Source organism: Molothrus aeneus, chromosome 1, assembly GCF_037042795.1.
Source record: "Molothrus aeneus isolate 106 chromosome 1, BPBGC_Maene_1.0, whole genome shotgun sequence".
Taxonomy (NCBI): domain Eukaryota; kingdom Metazoa; phylum Chordata; class Aves; order Passeriformes; family Icteridae; genus Molothrus; species Molothrus aeneus.
Genome location: NC_089646.1, coordinates 116466961 through 116492234, shown reverse-complemented (window position 1 = coordinate 116492234; position 25274 = coordinate 116466961). Strand labels below are relative to the sequence as shown.

Genomic DNA, 25274 nt, shown 5'->3' with positions numbered 1-25274 from the left:
AAATATCTGTGACTAAAATTGTAGTCTTCCAGTTTGTTCAGTGCTTTTAGAAATCTGTGGGCTATTTTACTTTGTCATTTGTTGGTAAATGTTTGGTATTTTAATTGCTAGTCTTCAAACAAAATACTGCATTAACCTTCATAGCAAAGCTTTTTCTTGCTTTCTTGTGATACTAATCAAAATAAATTTATAGGGGTAAAAACTCTTAATACCCATGCATCTGAAATGGCCAAAAACTTTTGGAAGCTTTGAACCCCAGATTTCTGTGACCACCTTCAGCAGTATTTAATTTGAAGGTAAAAGAGTGTTATATGGCAGAGAGAAATCACAATGCTCATAATGTATAGAATAACTTTGAATTGAAGGGTATAAAGGGTACGGAGATTGTTTGCATATCTGTTAAAATTTTTATTGCAAAGATTTTTACCGGTATTTCCCCCCGCCCCCTTTAAAACATTTTCATTATGAGTTAGCCTCAATTGACTGACTATAGAAGAAATCAAATTTTCATGAGTGTTATTGGTATAGGTTGCATTTAGATGGCAGCATAGAAGAAGTGTATATTGACGCATGAGAAAGATTTTAATTTCATTTCATGGTCAGATGGGAGAGATAAAACCCACCTGTATTGTAAATGTAATTTGGGAGCTGGGGGAAGCTGCTGTGTACAGATCAGTCATTTTGGAGAGATGTGTTGCTGAATTCCCTGTTTGGTTTCCATCAGATAAGCAGCTATCATAATGATGTCCCAGTAGCATGAAATAAATTAGGTATTGTCTTTCTCATGGTCAGTTAGGATGTGTGTCTCAAGATGAGGCTAATAAAGGCAAAATTTGCTTGTTGGTTTCTTATATCTGCTCATGCAGGATGCAGCATAAACATCCATGACTTCAGGGAACAAAAATGCTTTCTGCCATGTGTATCTGATCTGGATTTTCTTCTGACATTAGGCAGTTAAATAAGCAAGAGATATTAAAGCAACATGTGGAGAATATACTGAAGTTTGGTGTTTGGTTGTTTGAGGGGTTTTTATGCTAGATGTATGAATTAAAATTTGCACTTGGAGAGTTACAGGCTTTGGTAAAACAAGCACTCTGAGCTCAGTTAAAGGTAAGTGGGTGTTAGCTTTCTGTCAGTAAACTAATTTTGTTTAGCAGATGACCTTGTATATCTAATATAGCATATTATAAATGCACAATCATAGTTATAATTATGTGCAGGGGGATATACAAACAATCATCTTTTCTTCTGACTTGCAGCTCTTCTGGAAAAGGAAAATAAAAAGGAGAGAAAAAATGTTAATAATGATTTTGTCTTACAGATTTGTATTTCCTCTTTTAGTACTGCAACTTTAACATCTTTTGCTAATTTTTTGTGTGGCTAAGGAGGTTCTTGATGGAACATCATAAATTAAGGCAAGAGTTTGAACACCAGCCCTAGTGTTTTAAAACATGACACTTTATATTCTATTTTCCGGGCTTTGCATAAATTACAGAAGGGTAGCAAGTGCTGTGTCAGCTGCTTGGTGCTAACCTGGCCCATTTGCTTTCTGCAGTAAATGCAAAGTAGCCTCTCCCTTTTTCACATCTAAGTGGATAAACTACTTTAGTTAGCTTTATTTGTTTCCTGGTGCTGCAGGTTAAAAATATTTATGCAGGTAGAGGTTGTGGAGAAATTGACTTAGAGGAAATTTTTCACATGGCAAAGCCTTTTGTCTAGCAAGGCTATTAAAGTGTTCAGGATTATTAAGTGAATAAAATAGTATTTGCACATGCCAGGTTGCTCAATATATTATTAAATATGTGAGTGCTATTTGTCAACATCTGGGAAACTGCTGAAAAATTGAGAGCTTTTTGCCTTTTTTTTTTTTTTTTTGCAATGCTTATCTTTCTAAGTAAAAATGGTATTTATATATTTTTCTTCTGATGCTCAACTTCTAAATCTCTGTTCTCACTTCATGGTTGTTTGTGGATAATGTTCTTGAATGTTTTTATGGGGAAAAATAGAAGAAATGACTGGACTTTGTTGCAGAATAAGAATGCTTTTAATATTCCTGAGCTTCAAAAGGTCAGTTAAGATAGCTGATCACCTTTAAGCACTGTATGAAAATGACCACTCTGAGAGGATTATTTAATTTATAGAATGACCATTGGAAGGAGTTATTTAAAAATATTGTAGACCTATGTTAACTTTGAACTCAACTTTTTAATTAACTAACTCAAATAATGGCCATTTCCAAACTTCCATTATACCCACGTTTGATGTTATAAATTGTATATTTTCTTCTTGCATTGCCAGCATTGGACATTTATAATGTGGGATTGAATGGAAAAAAAAAGAAGGAACTTTAAAACTAGCTCAAAACAATTGTGAAGCCGCTTGAATCAGACTTTAGAAAAGAGTCCACAAGTTCAACTACATGATTTATAGAATTCTGGACATTTGCTTGTGTGTCTCTGTGCTGTAATAGCCTAAGTCTTGGATGAATTCCATTAGGTGCCAGATTTTGTCACAAGCCCTGGACATCGCTATCTTGGAAAACCAAGTGGTTTGCACCCATCTTGCTTCAGCATAACTGGGGCTGACAAGTAAAACTTCCCTGGGCTGTAGGGATTTCCCTTTTAGGGATCATGATCGGTTGGGAATCAAGATGTAGCAGGATTTTGGTCTTGTGATTATTGCATAATACTAATGCTTTAAAATATATTATTTTACATACGTCTCTTGTGAACAGATGTATTATTATGTTAAAGTTTACATGATTTCTATAGTAATGTCATGAATTGATAATTTGCTGAGAACTTTAGTGCTATTCATTGCATAAAAGCAGAATTACTACTTATGTGAATATTTAACAAGTGGAATAACAGTAATCAGTAACAAGCTATTTTGTAATCTTTCAACATAGTGCATATATGTTAATTTTAAAATAATTTGAAATATCTGTATGATAATTGTTGTGTATATTGATACTTGCAAAATTTTACCATTTTCTTTGTCAACATATGCTTTTAAGAGTATCTCAAAATATCCAGTAATGTTAATTCTAATATGAAAAGTGGGCAGAGGGTGTAAATTTAAATATGGCTTTATGCAACTTTTCTGAGTACCTTTTATTGTTTATATTTTCACTGATGATGTAAATGAAAGTTGGAGTCTATTTTTCCTTTTATATGAAAAAAAAAGTTAACTTATTCTTCCATACACTGCTTAGAAATAGTAAGGCCGAATAATGATTTTAGTCAAGTTAGAGCTCTGGACTTCAGCAATGGTGGTAATCTATGAGGGAGGAGCTCGAAAAGACTCATATCCCAGGTATGAATTTGTAAGGAAATTAATCTTAAGCCTGTATTTTCACTGATTAACCTTTTTTAAAACAATTTTGGCCATAATGTCAGCACTTGATATTTTGAAAACATGTAGTATAGAAGTTAGATGCAAGGTGATTACAGTGACTTTACATTTAAATTCTTTAATTTTATAATTTCATTTTTTTAGTATAGGCTATTAGAGTATTGTTTGTTTTTTCAGATTAAATGTTTATATATGCCACAGTTTAGGTAAGTACTGTTTTCTGGAAATCTAAGCTCATGGTGCGGATGTTCAGTGTAGGTGTTTTGTATGTCTGAATGAGAAGCCTAGTGTTGAGACATAGGAATATCTCTTCTCATTTAATAAGATTATGTATGAGTTTAAAAATACATAGTTACTGTATCTTTTCAGCTTTTCTTTACTTTCTAGTTAGCTTTTAGATAGCAACTTACATGATTTTTGTGATTAAAATTGCTGTGTTTGTGGGATTTAAGTCTTAATCCACAGCATCATGATAGTGATAATCCAGTCTCTTTTAATGGTATTAAAAAGGGGAAGCTAAATGTTACTTGTAGTTTTGGAAAGGCTTCTGCCTTTATGCCTCTTGTGGTACTAGCTATAGAGTACAAGCAAGAGGCTGACTGCTCTCAGTTTGTTAGCTGCAATGGTAAAAGACTAACGGTCTTAAGGAGTTTGAAGTAATGCAGTTAAATATTTTAACTTATGAACTGGTAACTGCTTTTTAGACCTGAGAAATACCTTTGCCAAAACATTTATTTTCCTTTGGATAAAGAAACATATGTTGTAATTTACTGTAAGAAAACAGTCAGTTTATATACTATGCAATACCTGTGTACTTGAAGGCCTTTTGAGTTAATATGTTAATAAAATACTTATAAAATTTTATAGAAGCATAAATTAGTGCATTTAAGAGGCAACTGGCAAATACTTTGCAGAGAAATCAGAGGGGGTTGTTGATTATAATTATGTGTCAGCACTTGTCTGGAGAGAACTGAGTAATCTCCAAGTCAAGATGCTTCACAAGTAGCATCTGGTAATGTGGTACTTTTCTTTGCTTAGTCTTTCACATCAGTACTTGTGATGGTCCTGCAACTGAAGTTGCTTTATTTTTAATGAGTTAATATTTTGTATTTTTCCATAGCATTGTAGTGTGCTATGTAAAGTGAACTTTTTACATAAGATGGCAGGTTGGAAAATTTAATGTCAAGTTTATTAAATACCACAAATATGCTCATAACCTATTTCCATTTTGCAACTAATTAGGTGAGGAGCCAGGAGGGGTAGCCAAGAAAAAAACTAAACTCAAAGGTATTTTTAATGTTCTTTTTCATGCGGAATTTTATGCAGATAAGGATGTATGAAATGCATGTGCATTACAAATACCAACTGTGGGTTATAATGTTTACTAATACTAGCTATGTTGGCTAAATATTTTCTAATGGTGCAGCAAATATTGTTCTTGCAATTTCTCAGTATTTTCTTTTACTACTGATTGAAATTCAGTGGCAATGCGAGCGCTTTCCTAACTAGAAATGATATTTTGTTTGTGTGGATTTTTTTTACAACAAATGTCTTGTTTGGATTGTAAGTAGTTTATGATAACCTGATATTCTGCATGTTTTTAAGTAAGATTTTGCTCCGTATGAAATCCTCTTTGTTATCTTCCATGAATTCATGATACCATTACTATATTACAATTGGCCTTGAGTGCCTTAATTCTTCTAAGGCTGTACTTTAATGGTTTAATCTATTTTTTTTTTCCTGTGAGAATTGAAATTCAGGCAAAGTCCAATAACTTCCCCTTTAATATTATTTGCAGGATTGATTGCAACATTTTCTGAAAGCTTAGCGTGGGATAGCTTGCAACCAATTTATGCCATATATTTATTTATAATTACATTGCTGTATGAACAGGTCATAGTGTTGAAGACAAAAAAAGCTAATTAGCAACAGCAAACACCAAGGTACCAGGTGTACTTCAGGTGTGTAGCTTTTTATATGTGCTCAGTTATCTCTGGGCACCATGAGGCTATGGAAACAGTCTCTATGTCACATTAACCACATACAAACGGCAAGGTGTTTTTTCCTAGCAGTATATGAAAAATGCATGCTATTCACCATACAAACCTTCACGAGGAAAAACGTGTATTTGCTAAGGAAAGTTTGCTGCTCATTCCAGGGTGGCTTTTCTCAGCATCTTGCATCAAGTTGAAATTTTTAGCATTTGTTCCACATTGTGATTGGTATAACTTGGTTGCAAACTGCACGTTTCAGAGACTGTAATAACTGTCACTTAGCAATTCTTTCCTGAGTTTTGGATTATTTTTCAATGTTTGATATGAGAATTAAAAAATGGCATATTTCAAATGTTTTATGTCAAAAACCATTTGGAAGGAAATATGATGTCATTCCCTTTAGACTGAACTATGTAATTGAATTGCTCACTCCACAGAAACGTTACACAGCAGCTAGAGGCAGACCTGCTTTTTTGCCTCAACAGACTGCAGTTTCTCGCAAAAGTCTGAATAAAAATACAGCTGTTTACATGTAGAAGTCATTATCACTTTCTTAATAATGTGGGAGTATTAATTTCAAAATTAAATGCAAATACTGCATACAGATTTAATGAAAAATCTCTGAATTTTATTGAATTAAAATTCCTTATTCTAGAGAATTCTAGAATAAGGTACTGACAAATATTTTCAAAACTATGGCAAAATGGAAGTAAATATTGAACATTAAACATATTGAATATAAATTTCAAGGCTTCTGTTCTTGTTTTATGACATATTATCTGTATACCCTGTCACAGCCAAATGTTAATTGAAGTAGAGAAGCACAAGTGACACAACTTCAAAAGTAAAATAAAGAAAAAAATGTTACTGATAACTGAAAAACAAAGTTGTAAGAACCAATTTACAATTATTGCTTTGATTTATTTCACTGAGTTTAGTCTAACCCAGCTAACTTTTTTGGACTTGATTTAATTCATCAAGACATTGCTGTTTCTTATTACTTGTACTTCTCAATATGTACTTCAGTTGCCTTTTTTAAGTCTTTGCTTAATATGAGGTAGCAATATCAGTAAACCATTGTATTATAAATTTGTGTAATAACGTTTGTAACTGTTACGCTCTTGTCCAAGGTTCAAAATTTATTCTGATTTTCCACGCTCACAGGCAAAAGTGGTTTTAGCATTCTGCAGAAGTTAGCAGTAAGATAATAGAGGCATGGTTTTCTCTAGATTAACACTTCATTTGGATGCAGCTGCAGTATAAGACAAGGTTATTTGCTGGCTGCATGGTGTGAGATCTTCCTAAAAGTTTAAAACTAATTTTTTTAAATTGCTTAAAGCTTAGGAGTTAACTATACAAGTTTAAATCTAACAAACATTAAATAATAATTTGATGTAAGCTTCTACATGGCTGTTCATGAGATGTGTTTTGGCCTAAGAATGGTTCTCTTATTGAACATTTCCTCTTTTTTAAATGAAAAATTAAAAAGTAAAAGAAGCTATTAAAGAATCACTCAAGAAGTTAAGGGAGAAGCAGGAATCCAAAAAGGAGGAAAATGAAGAAGAAAAAAAGAAAACCAGGAAAGGAAAAGATGCCACTGATCAAAAGGACAAGAAAGCTGTTGATATGAATAAATTAAAGAAAGATTCTGACAAGGCTAAAAGAGACAGAGGAAAGGAAAAAGGCCTAGACAAAAGTATGAAATCCAAGGAGACTACAAAAAGATCAGCCAGTGAAAAGGATGGCACCGTTCAGGTGGGGAAAAGACAAAGAAACAAAAAAGATAGTTAAAGGCAATCCAAGGAAGACAAGAAAGAAAAGAAATAAACAAGAGTTCCTGTTCTGCTAATGAGGAACAGACCTCAAGAATGTAAAATTCAGCATATTATATGAATGTAGTAAAAATGGCAATAAGAAAATAATGTTTTCTGGAAATAAGTGTGAACAAAGGCTATATATAATATTTTTTTAAAAACTGTTCAGTGTGTACTGATATTATAAACACAAAGCAGAAACATCTGCTGTGAAACTTAAGTATGTACATGTGTTAATGTGCCTGGCTACCAATGTGTATTGAAAACATTCAAATGTCAGATTGATGCCAGTTACTTCAAGTCTACTCTAAATATGGGTTTGGGGTCTTCTGATTGTTTTTTTTTCTTTCCATGTTTACTTGTATTTGCTTGATGTGGAGATGAAAGTCGAATGTTCTATATAAAATGCAAGTTTAAAAGCAATATTAACAGGCTTATCTGGACACATGTAGTGGAAACTCATAAAATATTTCTATTTCACAGAAACAACCAAGACGTGCATTAGTGGACTGTAGTGTCCATTATTAACCCAATAAATGTAACTTATTCTCTGCCAAATTCTTTCCCTAAGGAAACTGGGTTTTTTTCCTGAAAAAACTATTTTGTACACAAATAGTCAAACCAACTTCAGAGTTGCACTTTATTGTGAGACCTTAGGGTATACTCAATCAAAATGTTCCTACATTTTGTCATTTGATCCCTAATATGTTTCTGGTTTTCTTCCATTCCCTATTTACTTATTTTATTTCTCTATATTTGTGTTGGAAATCTTGATTCATTATCACTTTTTTTATTCAACTGTGTCCTGATTTTTTTCCAAGTTTGACAGCCTTTTGGTAAGGAATACTGATGAAAATTAGGCCATCTATTTCATCATGTGATAAGTATTGTTGTATTCCAATTACATGTAAGATGTGATATGCTAGTACTACTCTATTCTGGTTGAACTTGTTTAGAGAACAGCTTGGGTATTTTGCAGCTATTATCTTCTTCAACACTTTCAAGTGCATGATGCTTCTATAAGCAAAATCTTGTGTTAGTTTGTTCTTACAGCTTCTGTATTTTCAGCATCAATGAAGGATTTATTCAGCAGTCTCATTAGAGTAAATAAAGTTGCAAAAACATTTCTGCAGAGATAATAGAGAGATTTCAGAATATTTTGAATCTATGGTTGCTGTCAAGTTTGTCTAGAAATGAATATTTTCCAAATAAATTTGAAAGCAAGTATATTGTATGGAACCACACAATATAATTACACAGGATTCAGAACAACATTTGTAATGGAAGTTTAAGATTGTTTCTTGATGTACTGCAGTGTAAGTTTCAGGAAAACAAAACAAAGGAGTGAAATTGAGAATGAGTATATATATGCATGTGGATGGTAATTTAAGATTGAAGTCCTGAAGGTTAATTCTCTTTTTGGTTTTGCTAAAATTTTGTGTATAACATTTGGCAATACACTTAGCTCAGCCGTTCCATACATATGTCTGCATCATGCTTTGATCCCTAGAGTTCTAAGGTGTGATAATAAGGTTAAAGATGATTTGATTTTTTTTTTTTAGAGAAAATGAAACCTTCAAGCAGTTGTGAAAAATAGTTCAAATTAAAGCTGTAGAAAACAGTACAGTATCTTAAGATCCTGGCTGTGATAATTAACAGAGGTGATCTACTCTGAGGTATATTCTAAATACTTATAAATTCATGAAGGGGGACGGAAGAGATGTGCATTGTGAACATTACAATTCTTAGCAAAAAATATGAGAGAATGAAGATCTAATAAATGCACCTTCATAATGAACATTCTCTGTTAGGTTTTGGTGATGATAGATATACTTTTTACCCTTGCTCTGCTAAGTGTTAAAATGCATATTTGACCAGAGGAGCATTCAAATCACACTTCTCAAGGATGGTGGCACAATGGTATCATGCACATCACTTTTTATTTTCTCCTGTAATGTGCCTGAACTTTTAGCTGTGTGGGAGTGAAATTTCAAATGAATTGCTGTTCTGATTAACATATTGTATCTGTGACCCAAAGTTTTATGTGGTTCTGGAAAGATTGGGTTGTTTTATTTTTTCCTTTCCAAAGAAACTTTTATTTGAGCAGCACTCAGGGGTTTACAGACAGCCACAAAATAAAGTATTTTTGCTCCAGACATCTGTTGTCTTGTTGTATATCTCTATGAAGCATTGTCATTAAACTGAATGCAACAAGTCACCACATTAGCTCAAAAAATGCACCAGGCAAGTAAAAGCTAAATGCAATTTTAATAAACAGAGAAGAAAAAATAATATCTTACAAAAAGTAAATTATTTGGTATATTACCTACTTGACAAGATTGAATGGAAATCATTGTTAAGCACAATAGACGTGTATAAAAAGCTTGAAGGTTAAATTGAGAAATGTGCAAGTGAAACAAAGACACTCTTGTTGGTTCCTTCTTTCCTTTTAAGTACCCATAGTTCTTGTTTGGTGTGGAGTATTGGCTGTCTTTTGAAATGCTTTGAATTCATTTTTGTTCATGAAGCAGAGTATGTGGATCTGAACATGGGGGTGGCTTATTGAAGATACAAAAACTTATTTAAAGCAGTGTATGTGTAAAGTAACTGAACTGTGTTTGTGAAAGCAAGGTGGCTGTTTCCATGCTTATGGATTCTGGAGTGTGAGAGCAGTTAATATGACTTACTGGTTTTGTCTCCATCCTAAGATGATTGTAGAAGGAAGTAACTTCTTAATCTTGTAGCCATTAATAGTCCTGCAGGAAAAGATGAATGTCTTAATAATATTTTTTAATATTCTAAGTGGGTGGTTTTTTAATGACAGAAGAAAATTGGCCAAAAATTAAGTGTAAATTTGACATTTTTCTTTAGCTTCTCATTTTGACTCCAAAGTGGTGGACTCTTAGTTACACTACTTTTGGATGCAGCCCAACTACCCATCTTCAAATAATTGAAATTTAAATAATAATATAAATATAAAATAATTTATTTAAATAATATTAAATAATAAGATAGACCTGATTCTGTTATCCTGTCACCATTACTTGAAATAAATACATGCTTTTCTCACAATGCATAAAATTATATCTCTACACAAATTTGGTTTGAGACATATTAGTCCAATTTGCATTGAGATATGTTTGACTCCAATAGAAATGTGGTAATTACTATTTTTAACTGTACTTACTTGAAATATATTTATCCACTTAAGAGTTGCTCTTACAAGATTGCTAGTACTACAGGAGTGTTCATTATAGTTTGGCCTCTGCTTTCTTACATTCTATCTTTTCTATTGATTTCCATATATACAGCTGTTGAAAAACTAGTTTGCTTTGGGCAGTGGTGTTTGTTGAGAAGGGAGTCTTACCTTAATTGACCTTGGATGTAGGATTATGAGCAAATGCCATTTGGAAGGGACTTTGGGAGATCCTTATTCCAACATCTTGCTCAAAACAGGGTCATTTCAGAGGAATGACCAGGTTGCTCTGGCCATTTCCCAGTGTGGTCTTTCAAACCTCCAAGGATGGGAATGCACAGCCTCTCTGCAGTCCTTTCCACTGATTTCAGTGCCCTCATAGAGGAGGGGGGTTGTGGGTGTGTTTTTTCTTATGCCCAGTCTGAACCTCTTGTAGAAGTTTTGCTTGAACCCTCTTAAAGGAGAGTTGAGAGGAGAATTAGTCTAATACCAACACATTCTTGACCATATGGTGTCTTAAGATGAGACATGATCTTTAGCTGTATCTTTATCTCCTGCCATGATGATGGTGTTGATCGTTGCATTTATTGATTGCTTTCTTTTCATTGTGTTTTGATCTAGAAAGAGACTGTGATAAAGTCACAATCTTAGTGATAAAATTGCATCAGTCATACTTTTTCGATAGTCATTTAGTTGTCAAACTAATCTTAATCATGTCTTCTAAGATGTAGCACATGAATTTTAAGTAATTCTTATTATGTGCAGCTTTTTGTAAAGTTCAAATTAGTTCTTCATAGAACCTGTAAAATTTATCATATGAAGCACTTTTTGCCACTTATTTTAGGGCAGAAACAGAGAAAAATTTGCTGCCTTTTTTTTTACTGGATACTGAATAAATGTTGAGAATACCATAGTCATTTGTTCAGTTACTTTGAAATAAAAGCAAGTGCTTAAATTTCTGTCCCTTTTTACCTCCTCATTCTATGTTTGTCTTCTAAACATCTTTGTTTACTATCTGAATATGCTTTAGTCTTTTTGTATATCACTGTATATTATGACAACCCTGTAATTGTGATTGTTTGAATGCATTTTTGGAGAGTGTAACATCAGTTAATTTAATTGAAAGAACTTTCTTATGTTATAACTGAATCAATTCAAAAAGGGCATAAAGTTAACTTTATAACTGAAAAATGCAGGCCTTAAAGAAAGATCTGTCCCAGCACAGCCAGCATCACCAGAATCTGAGGAGACTGTCCAGCCTGCTGAAAAGTCGTATGTCGAATCAGGTAAGACCTTTTGTCAATTTTAGATGAAACAAAAGACATGATACTTCACTTGAACTATAGTTCTGTGTCATTAACATGCAAACTCTTTTATAGATTTTGTGTTGCTTTTTTACTGAAGTTTATTTAACAGGAATCATTGTTTATAACTTTGTATAAATCACTGACCGTGAAAACTAAAATTTCATGGTTACTATTGTAGGCACATCACATCAGAATAACTTTCTGATGATGTATGGTTGTGGTTTAGATTGATTTCCAACTTATATCCAGCCAGAATAACAGCAAATTCTTCACCTTAAAAAGAAACAAAACCCTCTCAACAACCAACTTAGTAAGATAATAAAGTATTCACTTTTCTGCTAAAACTACTAATATATAATAAATACAATAAATGGAGCTCCTACTGTTAAAAAAATAATCTAGACATTTCTAAAGCCCTATTCTATTAGTGGAAGGTATTACCATTTAGAGGGATTCAAGAATAAATATTTTACACGTCACATTTCACATGAGTGATTTTCATTAGTGTTATTCAGAGAGTACATGTTTTTTCCATGTTATTGAAGAGGCTTGTCCTATGTGATGTTTATGTGAACCTGATGCATAAATATATAAATTTGGAGCATATGGCCAGTGGAATCTATGGAATATAGATTTTGCTTCAAAAGACTTGCATTACTTTTCTTAGGATATCAATTATAAAATATATCAAGATATGGTTTCCTGGTTGGGTGGGTTTTTTTATGTGTGTGTGGTTTTTGGTTTTGTGAGACCAGTTTTTCGTAACTGGTGCCATTTTGGATCCTTATTTGAAAATGCAGCTGTTACCTGGTTTACAGCTTTTTTGTCAGATGTGTCATTGTAGGGTTTCTCAATGTTAATTTCAGGACATTTATATGAAGACAACACTTCATACAAATTCCTATTATGTCCTGAGCTGGTGTGTTGTATGGCAATCACTTGTCCATGAAACCAGTTTGTGATTTCTCCTGGCAGTTCGTAGCAGAACAAGACCTTGATACTGTAATGTATCTATTTTCCCTGTTTATAAAGTTGACAGGACCCTACTTCTGCAACTCACATTTTGTTGTCAAATATGACTTCCTAGTGCTGCTGCCTAAATTGTAGGAAGATAATGGATGAAAGTATTAGTAAATTAATTCCTTAGAAGAGAGTTCTTGGTTTGAATAGTTACCTGATGTTGTTACTACCCCTGGAAAAATATATGTGAAAAAATGCAGTGTAGATAAATTCTTCCAATTCATCTTCAGATGGACGAATCTGATGTGATTGTTGCATACTTTCTATATTGGAAAATAAGCAAGACAAATTTGTTTTTCTAATTGTGTGAGTTGCAGAGGTTCACCAGGTCAGTCTCTAGGGAACTTTGTGAAAGGGATTAAGAACATTATGGAGCCTACTAAAAGCTGCAAGCCTTGAGTTAATGTTTAGATTTTGCCTTTTGCGCTTAACTTCACTGCAATTTATAATCCTTTTAGAGCACAAGACTGCTGACATAGAATTGGAAGAGGAGATTCAATCTGTTCTTCATGAAGCTCTCCATTCCCATCCTGGTAATGTATTAACACTTAGAAATCACTGAAGAGTTTATAAATACTGCCATAGGATAGATGAATCTCAGAGTCTGGTTTTGGTATGCACTTTAAGCACTTTTGCCTGCATAAAACATTCAAATCAGCTCATTTGTCATTTTCAAAAAAATTCAGAAAGTTCAGTCCAAATCCTAAAACTGTGTCTTCTTACCCAGACTTGTTTGGCAGTAATAGCTGAAATAATTTATTTAACAAAAGCTTCCTCAAAACACTGTATAGAGGGCAAGAGTGGACAGGGCAGAGTTGGCCTTTACGGTGAGCAAAGAAGGTCCTGGCAAGTTGGGTTTAATGCTGGACTGTGCAGACAAGTTTTCTGTAACTCCCCATTTCCTTTGGAGACTAGCTGGAAAGCACAAAGGGTGTACTGAGGACTGAATATTTGCTGGCAATAGAATATACCAAAGAGAATGTATTCAATTTATTCACTAACAATCTGCATTATTGATTAGGAGAGAGACATGAAGATGTAGATGAAAGTGTAAGTGACCAGTGGCAAGTAAAGGAAGAAATACATGGAGAAACTTTTGAAGCTCCTGCAACAGATGACATGCTCAGAGAATTTGAAACTGAAATTTCAGAAGCATATGAGACACCAGACTCAGTTCAGAAAGGTATCTGAATGACTAAATACATTTAAAATAAAGCTATAAAAGAAACCCCAAACCAAACAAATGAAAATGTGTCTCATTAAAACCTGGACTTGTAATTTCTGCTTAAAACAGAGCCTTAGGAAGTGTCAACCACAGCATTATTTAGCAAATGCATATATTTTAAGTCAAAATGGGATATTTTATTGCTATGTGTTTTGCAATCCAGATAATTGTATATTATTAATTGCTACTCTATGGGCTTTCAACAAAATTATTCTGTGCTCCAATATGCATATCTCTTCTCAGTAGAGGCATGAATATAATCATATAGAATGGTGTTGGTTGAAAGGGGCTTTAAAGATCACCTTGTTCTAACCCTTCTGGCACAAAGGACACCTTTCTCTAGACCAGATTATTCCAAGCCCCATCTAGCCTGGCCTTGAACACTCCAGGAATGAGGCATTCTCAGCTTCTCTGGGCAACTGTTTCCTGAAGCACTGTTCCAGTGCTTCATCACCCTGACAGTGAAGAAGTTTTACTTTATATACAATCTAAACCTGCTCCCTTTTCAGTTTGAAGCCAGAACCCCTTTCCTATCAATACATGTCCTTGTAAAAAAAATCCCTCTTCAGCTTCTTTGTCCTCTTAAGATACTGAAAGGCTGCAATTAGGTCATCCCAGAGTATTTTTTCCTCCAGGCTGAACCTCAGTTCTCAGCCTTTTCTCACACCTTTGCAGATGAGTTCCATGTCTAGTTTTTCATCTACCAGCACCCCCAAGTGCTTCTTGGTGTGTTCATTCCCCATCAGTAAAACCTGTATGGAGTCTGCTTCTGGACCTTTGGGTTTATTAAACTGAATTTGAAAGTTTATTAACACTGTCTTTTCTATACTTTATTCTCATTCTTCTTTCATTCAAATATGGCTCCCTAAGAGCATTAATTAAAGTCCTGCAGAGATGAATACATCATATAAAGATGCTCCTATTTTGTCATGTTGGGGCATTTACTGGATGATGAAAATTGAAGTCAAAATATTAAAGCAGTTATATGATCTAAATCCAACTAGGGGGAAATTTTTCTGAATGCTCTTTATTTGTACTGTTGAAATTTTTACCTATCTCTTAATATCTCTTGATACCTTTTGATAAAACCCATGTTATCGATGTCATATAAAAGTTTTGATGTCTGGAAGTGCACTGAGATTCTTTCTTCACAAGCAAACTCTTCAGTCTGAGTCTATTAAACCTCTTTGTTTCTGTATCTCTCTTACTCATCCCACAGCACAAGTCAAAGTAGAAGACTTTGACTAGAGGAGAAATTCAAATTCCATTTACTTTAAGTCTTTGCAATTAAGAAGGCAAAATGAACATATTCTTCTTTCCTCCAATTTATTCAGAAATTTCTGTGGAGTGTCTTCTTTTTTTGAGAAAATGAGTATAGAATTTATTCATATAGACACATGCTCAATATTGTATATAAATAAAATAGTAACTTTTATTCAGTCTATGTATACATATCCTGCTGCCATTAGGGGAAATTTGCTTAGAATTACAGCTTAGAAATATTACTGTTCTTACATAATATCTGTGTTATTGTTTACTGATTGGTGTTATTGTTTACTGATTTAAAAAATGTTAAAATTTGTGCAAATGTATTTATTTCTCAGATGCTGATCCTATGGTGGAGGATATTGGAGCAGTGGAGTCTGAATCATACGAAATTCCAGGTATCATTTTGTTTTTCAGTACTTGGTAATAACGGTTTTCTGCCTCAATATAACAAATTATTTGAGAGAGAAAAATAGAAAAGGTTAGACTGGTTTAGAAATAGATCCTTTTGAATTTGGTCTTTTTCTCTCAATAACTAGTTGTTTTTGTCTTGGAGAATTTTGCTTTGAGATGACTGTATCATACTTGCTGTTGAAAATCTTTATTACAAATAACAGATGACAGGTATGGAAACTGCTTTCATTGGTGCAAAAACATTTTATTTACTATGTGTTCCTGGCTGTTATGTATTATTGGGGACTAGGTAGGCAAATGATCTGTGGTTGTACAGTCTAAAAAGAGAGATTAGATTTATTGCTTATATTGTCTTCAGACAGTCTATATTACTAAGGTTCTTCTAGAATATTTTTCTTGGCATTAGGAGCATCCAGTTTTTTGTACCTTTCCTTCAGGACTGTTTGTTCTTTGTGGCTAACTCTGCTATCAGAGAGTGAGTCAACAGCAAGGATGTAATTCTGAACTATGCTTGTTCTGTCTTTCTGCACATCCTAATTAATCTTGAAAGCTTTTTGAAATTTGGCTTGGACTAATCTGATTACCTTATAGTCATCTTGATGTTATGCTTGATACCATGTACAATGACATTAGCTCATCTTTCCCATGATGAAGAAGCATTAAGTGGATATTAAAATTTCCCTACTGTCCGATAAGTATTTTCTTCAGGATTCTAACCATGTTTCTTTACAGTATGGACAGTCTCTTGCATTTACATTAAACATTGAATTCTATTTGTACCAGGCTTCTTATGTTTGATTCAGTGTTAGCTCTAGACTTTGCAGTTGTGTTTGGTGTCACAGATGTGACAGAAAAATAGTTGTATTTGTTTGATACAGCTAAAACTATTTCTTCCAAACTGTTTGTGGGATAACTGGTTTAGAATCCAAGCTATTATACTTCCAAAGTAAAAGGATAAGCTACTCTACCTTCACTACTGTGTTTTCTCAGATGCGTCATAGTGAGTATATTAACAACATTGAAAAGAATTGTAGTTATACAGGAAAATAACCCCCAAATTTAGGTAGGTAATGAAAGGAAGTAAATTGCTCTGAGATGACAAAAATAAAGTATGTATTGTCCAAGGTCAGTTTCTGGTTCATATCCCATCTTCTATAGATCCATCACCAAGGAAGCCTCCTGCACATTAGTAAAGAAGATACTTCACAGTTTTGAAGATGGAGGATGTTTGCATTTTTTATTCATATAAAAATATGTCAGCATTTAAAAAATACTGACAGAGACCAATGGCTCTCATTGCTCTAGTTTTGTTGTCATCTTATCACAGGGTTTCCATACTGTTTTCTCCTATCGCAAAAGTTTCATACTTTCTTGGTGTTTCTTGGGGGCAGCTCCTCCGAGCACTGACTCTTTCTTCTTCACAAAGCAGTCAACTGACTCCAGTTCCCTACTCACCCAGCCACCCCACTCTTTTATAGCACTCTTCTTCTCATTGGTTACAGCTGTGGCCTGTTAAAGTCAGGCCTGTTCCTAATCTTTGATAATTGGCTCAGCTGCAACTCTTTAGGGGTAAGATTACTTTTTACACTATCTTTATTTTCTTATATTCTATCCCCCTACATAGTTTTCCTACGGAGAGTATAGCAGAAAGCTGGAAGAGAGAGTGGCCCAACACCTTCCATTAGATTGCCATGTGTCAAGTTGCAAGTGTTAGTATATAGAGTTTTAGTTTTTCACTTTTCAGCTAAGCAGCTACATTTAGCCATTGACAGACTCATTATGGATACAAATTAAAACAACGAAATAGTAAACATATTTCATATTTTTAATTTCAAGATATTTATTTGTTCATATTTAATTTACAGCCTTAGATGATTATGTTGCAGATTTGGAAGAGAGAGTAAGCGATCCAGACACTCCAGGTTTGTAAATCTTCATTACTTCAAATGATAATAAAATCACACGTTTTAAAATGTGCTACAAAGTGATGTGTCATATTGACTGTTTCTTCACAGTTTTGTTTTCAAATGGTTTTTAGATAGTAGGCCTGATTTTTATGCCACTGTTACCATTACATTTGTGAGCATAGCACTCCATGAATCCAATCTACAAATACTTACATAAGTATTTTGTTCTGTCAGGAGTTTCCCAGTCTGATCAATGGATTGATTTTTCAACACATACTTATATTCCTAACTATAAGCCTAAATACAAATATGCATAAACTTATGCATATAGTGTAGTTCCTGTCTGTATTTTATAATTCAGCTGTCACTTTCAAATAAGATATTGTAGTCTTAAGTCAGTATGATTGTTTCTTTCATTTTTGAGCTAAGTATGCGACCTTTTTAAGCTCTCTTGTGTTATTTAGCTGTTGCATGAATATTCAATTGGAATATAAAATATTAAATATTTCTATTTAAGGTGACTCTGAGATAATGCCAGAAGATGCTGTGGAACATTATGCAGGTACAGTCCAAAACTCTTCTTTCTTTTTATTGAAGATTCACTGAATTTTGGCCCCAAACCAAGACAATCACATACCAAAAAAAAAAAAGCAAACCAAACCAACCAATCAAAGAAAACAAACCACAAACAACACACAAGACTTTGGAGCTTCTAGGTAATATTTTTTCAGAATGTAAATTAAAAATGTAGACATAATAACTTCCTAAGGAAATGATGCTAAAGCCTACATGAGTACTACATCACTGTAATGTCAGCCAAATGGGCTGAATAATATTTTGAGGGTTGAATTTCCAGGAGAATGGGTATTGGTATTTTAAATTGTATAGAAGTGATTTTGTGGATAAAAAATAATTTAAATATGCCAGAGATGTTGTTGATAGTGTGATGTCAAGAAGAAAGTAGTATCTCTAAGTTTTTTTAAAAGCAAGTAAGCCATAACAAGTAGATGCTGAAATTATTCTGTAGAAGTTAGCTGTAAATATAAATAATTTATAAATAATTCAGAATCAAAATATTTATGAATATTTATGAACCGTATAAGAAAGCCTGCTGATATTGCTTTCTTTTTTAAGTCTATCCTTTGATGCCAGAAAATCAATCAGCTCTTCTACAGGATCTGTTAGAAATCTTCACCTTTGCACTTTTATTAACTTTATTACTATATGAACTACTATAGTTTCAAATATTTTTTAACCGAATAATCTTGACACTGTATTGTATTGTTTATGTGTATTTATTGTCTTAAAATTCCATTAATTTTCCTCCTCGTTTTTCTTTCTCTTTAAACAGAGGATAGAGTGCATGAAGATTACAGTGAAGACCAAGGTATGAATGCTGCTGTATTTAGTGAAATTACAGGATCAAAATCTTTTGTTAATATGCAAGTGGAATTACTTTAAAAAAAAAAAAATTCCTATGCTGCCACATTACTTTGCAAGTTCTCAGCTAAGATTTTGGGCTGTCTGTTCAAACTCCCAGTGTTTGTAATCAGTCAATCAGTCTTTTAACACTGGTCCAAATGTAGAGTATGCATACTCATTATATTCCCATGCTGGTCCTAATGCCATAGTTTGTACATATGTGGAAGAAGAATGTTGAAGGCTTTGCCATGCCTTTTTCCTTGTGAAATCCTGCCCAGGTCAGATGTGGTTTACTGCATCTGTTTAGCTCAGTATCACCTTTTCATCTTGTCTCTGCTACTAGTTCTTTGGCAATTACCATTTTAGTTTGATTTGGTTGATGATTTGCTAATGATTGCTGAGACCAAATCAAAAAGTAAACAAGAAGAATAGTAGTCACAGCCTTGAAACAAAGGTGTGTGATTGTGATTCCCGCTGTGATATCCTTCTGGAGACTACCACACTTCAGAAGAGTTAAACATACCTTTAAGGCACTCTTGTTTATTTCCCATGTTTATGTAACCTGAGCAAAGGACAGGGTTTCTTCCAAATATTTGCAACAGAAAACCTTGAGGTACATTCTTTGTTATCAGGAGGTAAATTCCAACATCCTCCTTTGGGATAGAAGTCAAAATTCCACTGAAAGACTTTCAGTGGCCCAAAGGTGTCCTTAGCCTGTGCAGAAAATAATTATTTGCCTCAGTTATGGTGCCCTTGACAAAATGCCTCAGCAGTAATCGGATAGAAAGGCAAGTGACTCTAGGTTTTTCCCAGGGCTTATTTTTTACTTGCCTTTCCAGGACATAGTTATTTTATGATCAATTCCTAATCAAGAATCACTTCTCTTGCTTCTCACACTTTGATATGAAGAAGTGCAACTTCTAATCTTTTCTTTTCATGCTCTTTCATATGTGGTGGTAACACAAACAGAAAATGCTTCCATGCCCTTGTGAAGAGACATCTATATCTCCTTTTTGACTAAGTTGATCAGGAAGGTTACAAAGTAAATTGCATCAGCTTTTTTTTTTAAATCAGTTCCGAAAGCATTTAATATTCTGCAATCTCTTCTGGCACCCCAACACAGTAACAGTGAATCACTGTATTTTGTGACTCACAAAATACAGTGATTCATTTACTTCAGGAAGCAGCAGTGCCTCTCTGGACTGTAATGAGAGTTTTAAATAGTATCAGATAAATCCCCCTACACTTTCTTTATTCTTGCCAGTCCTCTGATTTGGACAATAAGGAGAATAGGAACTTCCATTCTTTTTCTCAAAAAGAAATTGTAAGGTAGCATGTGACTGTCAAAAAAACTATTATTCTTGGCTATTAAATTGTCAAGCTTCTTTATGTAGTAGATTATTTCCACAGTTCAACATAATCCATGGAAAACTGCTTTCCTCTTGATAAAATTTGCCTTTTCACAACATAATTTTACCTTGCTTTCAAGTTCCACCTTGAAGGCATTCTGGTTGTGAGAGAAAGCACAATGCGTCCTTTGTACTTTTTAGAGGAATTTCATTTCAGAGCTCCAGCCTGGAGCAGTGGAGAAGAAAAAGACCAGTGAGATGAGGCTGCCTTTCTGTCACACACCATTTTTTTTCCTTCTCAGTTCAGTCTGAGTTCAGTCCATGGAGTTTCAGGGCATGTTCATGTGCTAGACACCATTTTAGCAGTTACACCTGTTTTTCATCCCTTTTGTCTCTAGGCCTATCTTTCTTGTACCTTTTGACATGGTTTTGGTTGGATTGAAAGTGAAACAGATTCACTTTGTTTTTGGAGAAGAGAGATTTTGGTTCCGTTTTTCTGAAGTGAGAGAATGCTTGGAGGCCATTGTGGAGATCTGAAATCCTTCCTCTCAAATGTGAAGATTGTGGTTTTGGCATGGGCTCCAAAACTGCAGTTGAACCCCACAAGAAGATTCACATTAAAGCCTTCAGATGCAGTTGTCTGTGAAATCAGCAGTACTGCTTTGAGTCAATTTCTCTTCCCCATTTCTAACACACGTTTCCCCTCTTCTGGCAAGATCTTCTGGTGAAATAATTTCTTCAATCCTGGTGCTTTCTAGAGTTCTCAAAGCTAAAGACAGTGCAAGATGATTGCTGGCCAGAGCAGTCCAATTTCTTTTGTGACTCTGGCTTTGTGAGGCTTGGTTCTTAATTCAGATCAGGAACTGCTCTAATAGGATCGCTGTAATCACATCACTGAGGTTACTGCTAATGTTAAAAATTCTTTAGTGGAAATAAGTGCCTACAGTGGAGGGTGTAAATGATTGATCATAGCATTTGGAATACAAGAACTCAGTCATTGTACATAACTTCCAGTTTTATGAAGAGTTTCCTACATTTTCTGGCCATGAAACTAGAGAAAGAAAGCAACCTTGAGATCTTCATTAGAAAGAAAGAGTTCTGAATGTTTTTTTAAGGATATTCTATAAGAACTCTTTTTCAAAGGAGTATGGGGAGAGCCACACAACAATTAGTAACATACAACAATATCTTAAATGATACAACGATAATATAAAGGTGGGGGTTTTTTTTGTTTTTTTAATGTTATGTAAATGGCCTTTTTCAGATGAGGATTAGTACCTGTTAGATGATTACATTATCCAAACTGAACAAACCTTTTTCAGTCTGAAATTCACAGTAAGTGTATATTGAAAATTCAGACAATGGATAGCATTTTGTCTATTTTCAGACATTATCTAAAATTAAATAATGAATATTCTTGATCTATTTCTTCTTCAGAATTACAAAAATTAGACTGTGCAAAGATTAAATCTATGCAAAGATTAAGAATGTAGAAGAATTGCAGCAACTGTACAGAATGATAGATTTGTTGCAATTGTTTTCAACATTTCATCTGTGTGATAGAAGGTCTTGAAATTTCAGCTATATGTACACATATGGTTTGGGGTTTTTAATGTAGAATTTCTACTACAAGCTCCAGAAAGGCTTCATATATCTATTCAGGCCCTCAAACCAGGGAAAGTTTTTTTTAATGCTTTTGCTTTTGTCATTAACAAAATAACTGTATGTTTAACCAAATTTTTAGAATACTTCATGCATATCAACCACCCAGGAACTTTATTTTTCTTTCCTTTCAGAACCAAAACATGAAAAGCAGACTGAGACTCAAGATACAGGTATATACCTATATATATATACACAAAAAATATTTTAGGCAAATTAGCATAAAGATAATAGATTTAATCTTGCTGTTTATATGTATTGAAGCACACAATCTGTGTGTGACCTTCAGTCATGCCATTGCTAGTTATGGCAAAGGTTCATTGCAGCCTGTATCGTTATGAAGTCAGATTTTTGACTGTGAACTGAGAAACTTTGTTCTAATATGCCATCCTTGAGGATTCATCTTGAAGGTCTCAGCTGACACAGAGTCTGAGGCTTTTAGTGGACACCTGGACCACAGTAGTTCATCACAGACACTGCTTCTTGTAATGAGCCCTCCTGATAACCCTGCAACCAGTGTGGAAGATCATTCAAAATGTACAGGCTGTCAGTGCTAGCTCTGCTGTGATGCAGACCTCTTGCTGGAACTTTTGTCTAATTAGTAGAAGTAATTTCAAATTATTTGTCTGTAGTATTCTCTCTGAGTTCTGTATACTTTGTTGTCTTGAAATGCCTGCTCTTTTGAGGGTCATCTCAGACAGCTGACTGAAAAAAACCCACAATCATTTAGTTTAGAAGGAAGTCAAGAAGTTCTCTAGTGCAAATAAACGGTAACAATCTGTTTTGTCACCTTTGTTATCATAATCTTAAGAGGACAGTCAAATGAATTTAAAAAGTGCCATATTAAGAGAAAACAAAAATAAATTATTTTTTCTGTAGAATCCATTAAGTTGTTGAGTTCCTTTGTTGTGCTTCAAGAAAGAAATTAGGACTCACAAATTAATTGCATGTTTATCCAAATAAGACTTTTAAAGTTTATAGGTATGCAGGTTTTTTGGTTGGTTTTCACTATGTCTAGGAGATGGAGTTGATGCTGCAAAGCAAGAACATGGGAGTACTTGAATGTATTTAGAAAGATGAAGAAGTGGTTTTAAAATTTCAGTTATCCTATCATAATCCAGGCAACAATTGTTGAAAAGGTACAATTGAAATAACTAGCTGATGAATAGAAGAGCTATTTAGTGAAGCAGAAAAGAATATTTAAGGTGTATTTTTTCCCCTGGAATTCATCAAAGTGTCTGCTTGTTAATGTCAGGTAAACATGTCAACCTGCTAGCTCTGTTCTTTTGTGTAGTGTGTAAGTTCCATTGCTTGAGGGCTTGACTTCATTATTGCTCCAAATTGAATGTATTCTTAGCTGTTGAGGACGGGGTGAATGAAGCCACAGGGCCAGGTATATATTTTATAATTGTGATCTTAGTGTTTTGATGAAATAGTTATGTTTGAAAAACAGATTTTAAAAAAACCAAGCTGATTATACACTTTTTTCCTTTTTATACTTATAGAGGAAATGAATGAAGATTTTGATATTGCTAAAGACCTCTCAGGTATGAAATTTTATAGCTTGAAAAAGCTTTTTTCTTCCACTTATACTTTATTAATATAATTGTAAAAAAATAACAAAACAAAAACACAGCTGAGAATAGAAGAGTGGAATAGTTTGGATTAGAAGGGATATTTAAAGATCATCTAGTTCAAATTCCCTGCCATGTCTAGGGACATCTTATTCTTAGTCAGCTTGCTCAAAACTCTGTCCAGCCTGACTTTAAACACTTCCAGGGATGGAGCATCCACTACTGCGCCGGTCAACCTGTTCCAGTGTCTCACCACACTCATCATATAAAGTCTCCTTATGTCCAATCTCTATCTCCTCTTTTTCACTTCTAAATCTGTTGTCCTGTTGCTACAGGTATGAGTAAAAAAAATCTCTCTCCATCTCTTTTACAAGATCCCTTATTGAAACCTGTGGAAAGGTCTCACTGGAGTCTTCTTTTGTCCAGGCTGAGCAGTCCCAGCCTGTCAGCCTGCCTTCCTTGGAGAGGTGCTCCAGCCCTCTGATCATCTTCATGGACCTCATCTGAACCTGTTCTAACAGGTTCATGTCTGTCTTGTACTAAAAACTCCAGAGCTGGATGCAGCACTCTGTAGGGGATCTGGGAACAGACTCCTCTTTAGATGCATCCACAGATGCAGTTGGCCTTCTGGGCTGGGGGTGCACACTTTTGGCTCATGTCCAGTGTTTTATCCACCAGAATACCTAAGTCATTCTCCACAGGGATGCTCTCAATCTCTTCTTCCCCCAGTGTTCATTGATTTTGGAGGTTGCCCTGACCCTGGTCTTGTTGAACTTCATGGCATTTTTATGAAGTGCTTATTCCATTGCTCAAATTGGAGCTCTCTGGTAATTTCCCACATGGCTACTCAGAAAGGTTATGTTGTAAATTTTTGTTTGCTGTATTGTTCTTGAAGAATTTTAAATGAGTACTGTGTTAAATGTAATTTAAAGATCTGCTCTAAGAAGTTTAAAATTTTGTTAAGAAGTTTTTCTCAAACATGATGTTGGTTGAGTCAGCTAGAGGAAAGTGATCTAAACAGTTTAGTCTGAGCACTGTGTGTAGGATTTAATGCTATATTTATTTAGGTTTTCAATTTTAACAAATGCATTATTTTATGATTAAAAGAGATAACATATTGTTTCACACAAACAACAATTGTAACTAAAATCCTTCTGGTGTGTGCAGTAGAAGTCCTACTTCTAGCAGGTAAACTTTTGGATGTGAAATGCATTTAGTACCATTTTTCCTACTCTTCAGTTAACTGAACTTGTTTTAGTTTGTAATTTAAGTATTCCTTTTTGTTTGATACTAATTAAATTGTGTGGTTGCTGGGATAAAAACAAAATTATGAATGTAACGTGAATAACTTTCAACACTTCTTTTCTATCTAGGAATAGAAAGTAAGCAAACAGAAGATGATGTGTCCATTGAACCAGAGGAATCAGGTTTGTATATTGTGTTTTCCATGCGTTTGCTACTTTAAAAAATTAATAAATGAGAATGATAAATACTATGGAATAAGATTCTATGTTGCAATAAAAATACATTAATAAGTTTTTCTACAGTTGTTTTCTTTCAAGGACAAATATGTCTGTGCTCTTGGAATCTAGCATCTTGGGCTTTTTAATGACATATTTAATGGCTTAGAAAGCACTCTTCAGTTTTAGAAGTCAGGAGTGCTTTTTTACAGAAAAACTGGTACCGATAAAAATGACCGTATTTGGTTATATGATGGAACTGAAAATATCTTTTCCATGCTCTGTTTCCCATCAGCCAGTCAGGTGTGCA

General features: G+C 34.1%; 1 protein-coding gene across 1 annotated transcript in view; it reads left to right on the top strand.

Annotated features, from left to right (window-relative positions):
- ASPH (aspartate beta-hydroxylase) overlaps positions 1–25274 on the top strand; it is a 114041-nt gene that overhangs the window by 27900 nt on the left and 60867 nt on the right. Inside the window, exons 4-13 of the mRNA XM_066563462.1 lie at positions 11555–11644; positions 13144–13218; positions 13707–13868; positions 15515–15574; positions 17456–17512; positions 18015–18059; positions 18849–18884; positions 22065–22103; positions 23436–23477; positions 24878–24931. Of these exons, the coding sequence (XP_066419559.1) occupies positions 11555–11644; positions 13144–13218; positions 13707–13868; positions 15515–15574; positions 17456–17512; positions 18015–18059; positions 18849–18884; positions 22065–22103; positions 23436–23477; positions 24878–24931 (660 nt within the window). The remainder of the gene's footprint in view (positions 1–11554; positions 11645–13143; positions 13219–13706; positions 13869–15514; positions 15575–17455; positions 17513–18014; positions 18060–18848; positions 18885–22064; positions 22104–23435; positions 23478–24877; positions 24932–25274) is intronic.